The 12,985-nt window shown below is 35.1% G+C and overlaps 1 protein-coding gene across 2 annotated transcripts in view; it reads left to right on the top strand.

Annotated features, from left to right (window-relative positions):
* ME1 (malic enzyme 1) overlaps positions 1 to 12,985 on the top strand; it is a 150,559-nt gene that overhangs the window by 33,837 nt on the left and 103,737 nt on the right. For both annotated transcript variants that reach the window (XM_079327104.1, XM_079327105.1), the window contains exons 2-3: positions 3,546 to 3,679; positions 10,778 to 10,927. In XM_079327104.1, the coding sequence (XP_079183230.1) occupies positions 3,546 to 3,679; positions 10,778 to 10,927 (284 nt within the window). The remainder of the gene's footprint in view (positions 1 to 3,545; positions 3,680 to 10,777; positions 10,928 to 12,985) is intronic.

Here is a 12,985-nt window from a genome sequence, read left to right as displayed (position 1 = left end):
GTCAGGGCTAGTTTGTGTTGAGAGAGAACTTGTCTCTGTTCACTGTGGACAAAGGCTGAGATGGTTCTTGAAGTGTTTTGAATGTGCTTTCTGTCTTTTCAAGCACTGCTTGAAAATTGGGTTGAAACAGTGCAAAAAGCTGTCTGATACAAGATGATGCAATGCTGTTTATTCTGTTTTGTGGTTTTTCAGTAATGCAACTGAAGAAGGGTATTGATGTATATGTAATGGCACTAGAACAATATTGTAGATGAGGAGCTTTGGGGGATTAGAGATTATGAGCAGAGGACAGCTAGTTAAGAGTGGAGTTGATAAAACCATAGACATTAAATAATGAAAGAAGACTGAATGATGTGCAGTAATAGAAATCACTGCTACAATCACAAAACTTCACAACATTACAAATGGAGAGGCAAATTCAGAATTAAATGTATTTGCAATGAATTAAATTTCTTGAAAACTCAGAGAGTACAACTGAGAATCTGAAAGGATATTTGTGCCTAAAGAGTGATTAAAATAAGTAAACCAAAACAACTCTTGAAGAATTCCAAACTCTTAACTGGGAGGGTTGATAATAATTATACTTTTCATCCCTATGGGTTTATATGATGCATAAAGCATAAAGCAGATAGATATGATGCATAAAGCATAAAGCTAATTAGGCAGAGATTAATATTTATGGTTGTGGTCTCTTGCCCTTATGCTGCTTTTAGACTGTCATACTGTTGTTCTTCTTTAAAATTTTATTTGCAATGCAAGCTACAGAATAAAAATGTTCACATATTTTGTAATAGTTGGGATGCTAGATGATGGAAGTCTGTCCCATCCAGGTGTGCACAAAATATGCCTCTCTGGAAGGGAAAGGAGTGTGTGAACCAAGCTGGACCTAGAGCCCTCTCTGCTGGATGGCTGGGAAACAACACTTCAAACAGGAAAAAATTAGAATTTTTATGTAGAAAAGAAAATCTGAGGCTAGTGCAAGACATCTAGATGTAAACCATAAATCCTACATAGGTGAAGTCTTCTCTATTATAAGCGGATGGAATAGGATACAAATATTCCATAAAATGGCCTTCTCTTATGAAATGATCAGGAGATATATTTTAATGATAATTCTTCTGAGCCAATATGGGATGTGAGGGAGGAAGAAAAGCTTTAGTGTTTCATCTTAGAAATTTGAAAAATTCATAATATCTATGCCAAAGAGGAATATTCAAGTAAAGGATTTTCTAACCTTATAAATCTTAGGGAGAGTAGGTGTGTGTTGTGTTTTAGTAATAATGAAACAAATTAACACTTTCTATAAAGCGGTTGTAATACTGGAAAATACACCATTCCAAGATGAAATACTTTTTTAAAAAGGCATTTGGAATATGTAACTCGCGTTTGTTTAAAAATAAAATATATTTTCCAGTAAGGAGGGAAACCCTATTATAGAAATTAAAGTCCATTTTTTTTCCTAAAGTAAAGCCAAACACAGACATTCAGAAATCTTTTTCATTCCATTTGATTAATGGAAAAAGGGAAAGGAGAATTGCAGAGAATAACTGGATTGTTACCTTACTACCAGCACTAGAACATCCATTAAAACTATGTGGATCCTAGTCACTTGGAACTCATTCTGAAGTGTGCATGAACACATTAGGGTTTTTTAAGCCCAAAAAAGTCTAGTGGAGATGAGGGATCAACACTGAATAAACTTGTGAGAAGTGTTGACTCTTCCTTCTTCCATGATTTTTCAAGATGAGAAATATTGTAGAATACATATTAAATACAGATATGTATTCATGGCATATCTGGTCACATAAAGTTCATTAGGGGAAAAAAAAAAAAGTGGTTTTTGTGTATGCATTTAGAAACCTCTGAAATCTCGTATAAAGGGAGAACTACAGCAAAACAGTTCCTGATCTTTATTAAACTTATTTTCCCTTCATTTCCTGTCTAGGGAAGGAGAAGCACATTTTGGAAGTGTTTGTTTTGTAAAGTGTTCATTGTAAGATATTTCTTTTTTGAGTCATCATTTCACTTAAGGTAACAACTTGATTAATGGTATTATAGAGCAGATAGTGGGGGGTTTCTTTAAGGCTTTTTTTCAAGTCACAGTGACATAACCACTTCAAAATTTAGATTAAAAATGGTGGAAGAAATGTAGACTAGTAAGATAATATATTTTTGTTCTGTGAGAATAAGCCCTGTGTGGTGACTGTTTCTGAGGAAAAAAATCTAACTAAAACAGAAACAAAAAAGAACAATCTGTCTAGGTAATGAAATTAACTGGCATGAATTTATCACATTGTATCAGTCACCAAGTGTTTTGTGAAAGGCAGTAAGGACATTGTGTTAAGGACTGAATTTCTTCTCTTGAAACGACAAGAGTAGTGAAAATGTAGACTGAAGGAAGACTTTTGTATTTATGCTCTTGTTTTCCCTGTCTTTTCCTGTCATTTGTTGACCCAGCTACTTCTAATGGTCTAAATGAAGACATTTTTAAAAGTCTGCTTATAGAAGTGGTAGTGAAAGTACCTCAGTAACACTTATTTTCCATGAGAAAATTAATGCTGAAACACTGTATTGCTATTTTTTTCCTCTTTAATGCATCTCAAGGTGTTTTTTCAAGTATTTTTTTGGAAAAGAAATGGTATTTTTTATGTAGTTGTATCATAGATATTGAATATTAGGCAGCTGTAACTGCCTAATAACTTTTTTATATGTGTATACACACACACATCATCTTGGTAGAGTATGCTACCTAACCTCTACTTACAAGATCTTTAGAAAATGCTTAAGCTACATGGTAAACATATTGCAAAGATGCAGACAATTCTAGTGTTAACCTTAGAGAGGCCTAAAGACAGGTGCAGCTCATCCAGTATTGACTCTGGATAGAAGCAGTGCAGGTGGAATGGTGCACAAGGAGAGCTGCAACGTGGCTGTGCAGTGTGAAACAAGTGCATGTATTTCCTAGCTCATATGCAGAAGAAACTCCTCTGACTTTTGTTCTTATTCTCTAAAGCTGTCAAAGGTCTGATCCTGTCTGTCAGTCCTGCCTGGGTGTAGTTACCACAGCTGAGTAAAACTTCAGCAGCCAGAACACTCAATGCTGGGGTGGTAAAGCCACAGTCATGTTTCTGCTGTAAAGGCACCATCTTTATTATTGTGGCTTGGGTACTTCTCAGGATGTTTTAGACAGACAGACCTCATTAAAAGCACAAAATGAGTGGAGTGAATATATGGCCACTTTCTTCTTCAGTTGTAACTTAGCAGTTTTGCAGGTGGTGCTTTTGAGGTGTCAGGAGACATTCATTAACTTGTTCTGCTTTGGGACTGAATTATTGTATCTGTGCAGGCATGTCTTCTTACGGCTCAATAAAACATTTTCCCAAAATAATTGCATAATTCTAAATTATGTTTAATTTTAAATAGATTTTATGGTGCTGTCTTTACCTGGGCTGCAGGATTTGCTGCAGAAGTTTTCTTAAATTATTTATCCCTTGCGTTCTGTACATCTATACATGTTCAGTTTTTTTTAATTTTTGTTTTTTCAGGGCATGGCTTTTACCTTGGAGGAGAGGCAGCAATTGAATATTCATGGATTATTGCCACCTTGCTTTCTTGGTCAAGATGCTCAGGTTTATACAATTCTTAAGAATTTTGAAAGGCTGACATGTGACCTAGACAGGTAAAGTATGACTTTGAAACTTTATCCTGCTCACCAATTCACAAGTCACTGACTTTTTTTTGTATGGTAATACAGATGAAATTTTTGGATATTTTTCCAGTTTGTGGTTGTTGATTATTGGGAGTTGTTAAGCTAAATACCTATTTTTGCTGGAAGCTTTCTTCAAAAAATCAACTTGTACTTTAAAATTGTAATCTTCCAGAGTTGTTCACATGAATTTTCTTTGAAAACCAAATGATACAAAGGTCACTGGAAGTAAATGAACTCATGTGAAACTAAAAGTTAGTAATGACTTTACATGCATATAGATACATATGCATTAAAACATAGTAAATTTGTAAAATGCTATAAAACTATTGTGTAACATAGTATTGCTGTGCTTGGGTATTTTTAAGAGAAAAAATTTGGGAAGGGCTTTGAATATTTAGGAACACTAAAATTTTTTCCTAAAAAGAATTTTATTTTATAGACTCCAGAACTCCAGTGTTTATTCATTTCTTCTCTTCTTGCTCTTCAATGTGGTGGGATGTCTTTCTATCAGATTATGTAATATATGGCCTCTATGTACCTATCTGTTGGTGGCAAGGCTTTTCTATAATTTAAAGTTGCCTCAACCTTTGTTCCTTATGGAGTCCAAATAGGATGAGGACAGCCTTTCTTGCAAGTGGAGAACTTGCAATTGTGGTATCTTTTGTAGGTTAACTATTCTCCAGTGCTCTCAGGAAGGCCGTTACCTGTTGTTGTAGGGTAGCAGCTTCCCAGGCCAGAATGTTTTTTTTTTGAATCTAAGTGCTTGCTTGCAGGAAAGTGTAAAATTTCATGAAGCCCCCTGATTCAACTATTGATGTTACCTTAAGATAAAACTTTCTCTGTCCTTCTGTCCCCTTAATTCTGAGGTAGTCCCTTCATGATACAGTTTGTTTCATGGATTTCAGGACATTTAAGCCAGTTCCAACTGTTGGTTTCAGCTTGAATTGCTGAAGTTTCTATTCACCTATAAATTGAAAACCAGAAGAAAAAAGGTCTTTACCCCAATGCGGTATGAGTTAAGCAAAAATTTTGCTCTTACTTCAGGTCATAGCAGAAAAACACTCCTGCTTCTCAAAACATCACAGCTAGAATGTCACAGGTCTAGCTAATCAACAGTCAAAAGAAGCTTAGCAGTGTTTCCAAATCTTAATTCTTTATTTTTTAGCAAAGAATTTGTGAATATTCAAGTGGCTTTTTGCCAAAATGAAAAATTTCTTCTGGAAAGTAGGAATGAATTAATCTAATTTTAAATGACAGAATATTAAAACTTTGTGCCATTTGAACTGCAGTAAAACACTGAAGTTTTGATTACAGTGGGAATAATGAAATAAAAATAACTGTCTCCAAGTATTAAGGAAAAACTTTGCAGCTATCTTTATGATGTCAAAAAAAAAAAAGAAAGAAAAATCCGTCTTGGAGGTGGGGAAGGAAATTTTTTTTTTCGAGTATAACTAATCCATGTATGATAGACACAATTGATACAGAAATATTAAAAAATATAATATGGCTACAAGTAAATGTAAACAAAAGGTTTTCCAGAAGCCATTTGCTTCAGAGAATATTTTTTCCAAAACTGTCCCTGTTAACTTTAAGATCTGTAAATACTGACTTTAACACAAACTTGGTGTCATTCCTTCCCATCTATGAGTCTTCTTTGGCATTTTCCCTTTTCCAAATACAGAGTTGAGTAAGGAAGAAATTTGTTTCCTGCTCCTGTGACCAGACATCTGTAAAACAGAAGCGCCAACATTAAATTATTCCATGCATGTGTCTTGAGCATTAGACTGTAGCTTACCATTTTATGCTATAAAGCCAGTTTTTATTATAATGCCTGCTTTAGTATAAAGGTTGCATTGTACTATGCAGCTTTGCAGTGCAAATTTATTCTTGTTAGTTTGGTCTAGTGGTGCAGTTCAACTGAGAAAACTAGCAAGTATTCCATTCATGGAAATAGCTTGAAATTAATACATGTCAGGCTTTTTTTCTCACTGATGTGTCCTCTAGCTGGAATACTTCAAATAAGATTTTAATAATTAATGTATAAAAAAGTGAATAGCTGTGTTTATTTCTCAATTTTACTCTATGACTTGTGTCTGTGCTGTTTTCTCAGCTGTAATTTTTGGTCCAGGTATTTGCATCTTCTCCTTCCCCTTACAGTGTGAATAAAACTGGTTGCCCCATTTGTAATGCTGGAGAAGGTCTGGTGGGATCTCCATCCATAGGAGATATTCAAAACCTGACTGAACATGATCCTGGGCAGACTGCTCTAGTTGACTGTGCTTTGAGCAGGGATCAGATGAGGCAATCTCCAGAAGTCCTTTCCAACTTGAGCTAGTGTATGCTTTCATAACAGAAGTCTGTAGTTCTTAAGAAATAAGTTTTCAGGGGTAATCTTGGATCAGTGCAAATTGTGTAAATCAAGTTAGGCTGTTCCTTAAGAATATTAAATTATAAAAATCCGCCAGTACCCCCCAAACTGAATTTTTTCTTTAAGAAGTCATATTTATACTCCCTCTTAACAGATCTAAACTGGCTATTCATGCCATGCTGTGTTTTGATAAAAAATATTTTCCTCATGTACTATTTGTCTTTTTTATAGCTGTGATGTTTTCTCTATTTTTTAGCAAAATACATGCTATGTGTATAGGTCAACATTTAAGACCACTGATGGAAAGACATGGTAACATTGCATGAATAAGATACTTCATTTTAAGACTGTAAACACTGACATCTTGGGTTCCTTTGCAGATGAAGTTCTTTTTTGATTTAAATGTGCAAAAATTTGCACATGCAAAATGTGTTTTGCAGGTGTGTTTATAAGTCAAATGTCTGACAATTTCATAGGAGTATGCCAATAAAGGGCCTGCTTGGAGAACATGTGCATTACATGTGCTGAGCTCAGTCCTCATGACAATATGTGGACTCTGGTGTCCTATATTTATACTTGTATCAAAGAATTTTAAAAAGAGTGAATGTGATCCTGCCACAATTACTCCTTGAATCTCTTCATTGATGGAGAATGTCAGAAGCTTTGAGTGTTTTAACTGGAACTTGAAGTCTCAAGTGCTCCCTGTAAAGGCAGGTGCTCAAGAACAATCTTGCACTAAGAGCATGCAGTTATTGTCTTCTACTGAGTGTAAATGTCTAAATGTCCTAATTCTAGGAAAACCTCCACGTTTCTTGTAGTATGCATCTGGCATAGTCTTTGCTCCCATAGAAACAGTGATTGAAAAGAGATGAAGAGAGGCTTTTTTTTCTTTCTAGAGCTTGGCAGTAGGTGTACACTTGGGCATTTTACATCCAAATACAAAAGATTAAGCACAGGCATTTAGATATTGCAGAATTACAAACTGTTAATACCTTAGAAGGGTATCATCTGATGAAACATAAATGCTTTGTATGGCAACATCTTACATTGGCAGGATTCGCCTGGTTTTGCTTGGGAAGAGGGTGTGTGTAAATTCATAAAGCTAAGTTGATAGCTGGTACCATGGCATGACATGTTTTGGCACTGCTGAAATGCCTTTGCAAACTGTAGCATGAAATTGTTGTACTCTGAAACACCAAGAGTTCATACACAAAATGAATGTGAAACAGCAGCAAATCATTTGCCTGGTATGCTTGGCAAAAGGGACATCAGTAAGAGGAAAAAATGCTATTCCTCTAACTTAATTTGGAAAAGCTGTGATGGATTTTATTTTTTTTTCTCCCCTGTATGTTCTTAATTGTCTTTTTTTCTTGCTCTGTATTGATACTGAAATTGTTGCTTCTGGCACGGTGACATTTTCTGCCCAAGCTATTCTTTCTTCAAAGAGTCACATTGTAAAGTGTTATGTTGGATGTGTTAACATTAGGAGAGGGGGCATCAAATTACTTTTCTAGAGAAGGTTATCTTGTTTATTTCTTGAAGTTCCCTGTCCTTAATGAATTTTTATATAGATACTGATGATGCAGAGTAATAGAGCTAAGTGTCTTACACAGGTGAAAAATAAATAGCCTTTCCTCCCACCTTCTTTATTTACTGTCATATTTTTCAAGATAAGAGCAAAATACAGTGGAGTTTGTTCTGTTTTCACTTTTCCATTTTGCCTTGTAAAGTGTATGCCAGTGATAGTTAGCCCTAAGAAATCATCAGTAACTTTCCAGTAGTTATATCACTTTTCTTTAGTGTTTTAGATGATACATGGTTTATATTCTTGCTACTGTATTTCATTCCCTTGGCGGCAGCAGACTAGTATGAAGCATTCTTAGGTGAGGTAAAGGCAAAGGGAGAAGAGTGTCACGCTGGAATTTGAATGCTTGGCAGTCTCCTCTGTCTGACTTGCCAGACCTTGGTTTTCATCCTCTGAAACTCTTCCCTGAAATCTTCCTCCAAGAGTCCTTGTCTGAGGACAGATAATATTTTTCTCCCTTTTCATAGCACAAATGAGAGTTTTCACTGTTTTATTGCTTGTTTTCATTATGTTTTCAATTAAATGTGAGCTTCAGTAAAAGATTCCATTAAATACTGAATTTTAAGTATATTTTTAAACACGATGCTGAAAAGCACTTCATGCTTTTAGTTGTGTAGACACTTGGATGTTGCTAAAACATGCATACTTGCTGTCTAATGCATTATAAACAGCCCCACATTGAATGTGAAGCATTTTTGGTCTTCTCTTTAGAAAGAATTTTTGAGGAATTTGATGCCCTTAACGAAACAAATTACAATGCTGAAAAAGACATATACCTGCCATTGAAAAAGTAACCTTCTGATAAAAATTGCACTTCTGCAGAAATGTTTTTCACTTTATAATAGTATTTTTATACTGATATGGATATGATCAAGTATGTAATATTTGAAAATATAAGCAGTATGCAGTTATTCCTTTTGCAAGTTCTTTAATATATCATGAATATAAAAGTGGCATGACATACAAATAAGAAAATGAAACTCCAGTTTCATGTTTTAGGACAGTAAAAACAAAGTGGAGAGTTTTTACAAACAGGTTTTTTGAAGCCCCTGAGGAAGCCTTTTTTTAAGCTTTTAGTTTCTTTTGGAAACTATTTCTTTACCTCTAATCTAGGCTTGATCTGACTAATAAGAGAGGATGATGAAAAGGTCTTCTATGCTCTTAAGTAGCCACACCTCATTTTAAAAGAAGGTTATAAAAAAATAAAATACCAACAACTGCTTTGGAATGGTGCTGTGGCTTGCAGTGTCCAGTATAGAGTGGGGGCCAAAAGTATACATGATATTCTCTGAATTCACTTTAAATGTTCTCTGGAAACAAAAGGAATGTCTTCATGTGTATTCAAAACTACATGTGCAGGAACTTGTATTTCAAGATAAATGTTGGGATAGCCATCCTCAGGAGAAAGGTTTTAATAAAGAAAATGCTCTGAGAATTCAAGGACATTGACTATATCTCTTATATCATAGTGAAATACTGGGGAAATGTAATAATATGAAAGAAAATTAGTATGTATGGCTATATATTTGTTGCTGAGAACTACAAGAGTAGGATATAATTTAACATTGGAGAACATTCAAAACTAATGTGTATGATAGAAGGTGGTTCTGATTGCCTCATGGCGATGGTATTTAGAGAACAACTGCAACTTTTTTGTTTCTAGATCTTTATCTGTTTAGGGTCTAAAATACCCTTCGTGACAAGGGCAGGGATATTGTTTTGCCTCACTTCTGTCACCTCATTACAGTCACCATCTGCCAAACTGGCTCCACTTGCCTTGCCTATAGTGCTCGTTAAAGGTTTACATAGCAGATCCCAAAAGAAATGCTTCCCTGATATACAGGGATAGGCAAGCTAAGCTTGAATGGAATGCATTCAGATTTACTTAGCTGTTCTTTGTCAGATGTAACCTGACTATATCTGTGTCTTCTTAAAGAATGAATTGGATTTTATTGGGGCATGTGATGCCTAAGTATGCAGAAGGAAAGTTCATATGAATAATATTTAAGTACACAAATTCTAGGCTTTTGGAATGAATGTGTTTTATATGTATTCTCAGCACTTGTGTAATAAAATGATGAGCATGTTAAATTTTCTGAGTGTAAGTAATTATTAATCCATTGCAAATAAAACAAAAAAACCCCTACATAAATTGTATACATAAGTCAAGATTTTGCATAAGCCTGTTGCTATAGAAGACTACTTAATTTTTACAGCAATACTTAACATTGCTAAAACTAATGAATAGGCAGGTAAGGATTAAGACCACTAAATACCTAAACTGTAAGTGTTCACAAAGGGACAGTCATACCTTTGTGAACTGGTATAACTTGAAGTCATGCACGTATAATTTGTCACACTCAGCACTGCAATGTGACTTCCTGATTGGTATCTTGAAACAATAATGTAATGGTTCAGTGTAAGTGTGATGGTAGTCAAAAGAAGGTCAAGCTAAACTTTTTTTATTCTTATTTATATGATTCTTTTTTCTCATTAATTTTCTTTTTAAATAAATATAGAACTTCCTCAAATTTTTTTTTGGTTAGGAGATATAGCATTGCAGATTTCATGTTGAACATAGAGCATACACATATGGCCCTTCATCTCTTAAGTCTATTTTCAAAAGCTTTGTTGTTCAGTATTTATTTGAAGTAGTATTAGCCTGGATTTAAGATAAATTTCTATTGAGGAAAGAACATGCAAAGCTTAATGTTTTTAGTTCTGTTTTCTTTGGGCAAGTGAGTAAGCTTGTTTAAGTGTTATTTAATGCTGGTCTCATTTCAAGTGGAACAACTGATATATGCAGATAAGGTTCTGACAGACCAAATCCTCAATTGCAACACAGTTTTTTTTTAATACCTGAGAAGGATTAGCTTCCTGAGCATGTAGAGTTTGACAACTTTGTGATGGCTTCAGGTTCTCTGTCTCAACGAGTTTGTTATGCTTTGTATCTGAACCATTTGTGCTGTTAAGACTCGGGGGAATTTAAAACTTTCAATAAGAGAGAGGCTCTTATAAAACAAACATAATTTTAATTATCCAAACACCAATATATTTCTAAATCTACTTTATATGTTCCCTTGATGTCTGTTTAATTATATGTAATTCTCCACAGATACATGCTGCTAATGAGTCTTCAGGATCGAAATGAAAAGCTTTTCTATAAAGTGCTGGCTTCTGACATTGAGAAGTTCATGCCTATTGTTTATACCCCCACTGTGGGACTGGCTTGCCAACAATATGGTTTAGCATTCCGGAGGCCAAGGTATGTAAGTTTCTACTTCAAATAAAAGTAATTGTATCTTATTTTCCTCTTGGCAGATTTCTGCAGGGGTTTTCTAACAGCTGCATGTAAGCCAAAACTGCAATAGTTGAGATAATTCTAACTACACTTTTGCTCTACATTAAACAATAATTTGTGCATTTTTTTAATCAGATTAAGAAGGCAAATGGTTGGTAAAATTGCATTAAAACATGAATATATTTTTAATCTTAACTGCTTGTAACTATTTAAATTGCATAGTATACGTGCTGTATTGTACTGTATAGTATGACTGCTGTACTGTTACAGAACCCTAGCTGCATATTATAAAACTGGAGAAGAATGGAATGTTAGTTTTAGATTTGTTTTAGAAGCTTGAAAAGCATAGACTTTTACCTGTATAAATATTTGTTATTGCTATTTTGTACATGCACACACAGACATATATGTAAAAATTAAGAATGCATTACCTATGTACCTACTGAAATCTTAAAAATTATCAAAAATCGTCAAAATACCTGTTTCACTGCTTAACAATTTCTTGCTTCATAGGTTAGTTACTGGAGTGCTTTTATTCTGTATACAATATTTGTATCTATAGAAAGATGAAGAAGTGGTATGAAAGAAGGATAGACACTTCTGTTTCACTTTGCCTCTTAGACATCAACCCACTGAGTTTGAGATTTATGGTGGTTGCTGTTTGAGAACATTGTGTATATCACTGCCTTCACGTGCAAACTGGAAAAACACTTGGGAGACTTCTGCAGAATTTTCTGGCAAAGAAAGAGATAAATGAGCTGCATGTGCATAGCTCTGTTAACAGAAATAGGTTTTTTACAGTGAAGGCATTGATCAAAAGTAAGAAGCTTGCAAGATGTAAGGGAACAAATGACTGCTCACAAATTCTTCAGCAGGAGATATGAGAGACTCATGACTTCAAGGATTTGTTCTTAATGTGAAAATTATTTTGGCCTTGTGACTGACAGAATGAGTCAGGACCATCTGGTCAACTGCAGAAAACAAGAATTCCCACTTCTGTGGACATAAAAAAGTAAAAAAACCCTCAAAAATCCTTATTTAAACCTGTTTAATGATCTGTGGGTTTTAGGTGTCTCCCTTAGTAAGAAAAGTCATCTCCTTTTTCCACCTCAGTATTTACCACCATGGTGACTTTATTTGCCTTCCAGGAAGTGCTAAATGTGTCTGGAAATTAGGTCTTTGCTTTCACTGATCTCACTACCCCTCATGTTAATATTCATTGCTGTATAAAATATTTCACAAGTAACACCTCTACCCATGCACATATTTTCCCCTTTCTCCCTAGACAAGTGAAGCATCTGTGGAGAAAAACACCCAGTTTAATTAGAATCATGGAATTGTTAAGTTTTCAAAAAACCTCCCAAGTCATTGAGTCCCACTTTTGACGGAACACCACCATGTCAACTAAACCATAGCACTAAGTGCCATATCCAGTCATTTCTTGAACACTCCAGGGATGGTGACTCCATTCCTTCCCTGGACAGCCTGTTCCAGTGCTTTACCACCTTTTCAGTGAAGTTCTTCCTGATGTCCAACCTGAAACTCCCTGGAACAGTTTGAGACTATTTCCTCTTATATTGTCATTAGTTGCCTGCAAGAAGAGGCCAACCCATGCCTGGTTAAAACCTCTTTTCAGGCAATTATAGAGAGTGATAAGATCACCCTGAGCCTCCTGAGGACTAAACTACCCCAGCTCCCTTAGACACTCACTTGTGGAGCCACTTTTGCTCCACACACTTCATCAGCTCTTTTGCCCTTCTCTGAACTTGCTCCAGCACCTCAATGTCTCTTTTGCAGCAGGGTTGGAACTAGATGATCTTTAAAGTCCCTTACATTCCAGACAATGGTTCTGTGATCTTTGACAGACTCTCTCCTGCTTAAGAAAAATACCTACAGAGCAATCTTCCACTGTGCCATTACATAGATGTGTTTTGGTTTTTTTTCTAAGAAACCTTTTCTAAATTATTCCAAAACCAACTATGCAAAGCAACCAACATAATTTAGGTTGAAATTGCATTCTAG

Source organism: Erithacus rubecula (genome assembly GCF_903797595.1).
Source record: "Erithacus rubecula genome assembly, chromosome: 2".
In the NCBI taxonomy this organism is placed as follows: Eukaryota; Metazoa; Chordata; class Aves; order Passeriformes; family Muscicapidae; genus Erithacus; species Erithacus rubecula.
This window is presented reverse-complemented; position numbering and strand designations above follow the sequence as displayed.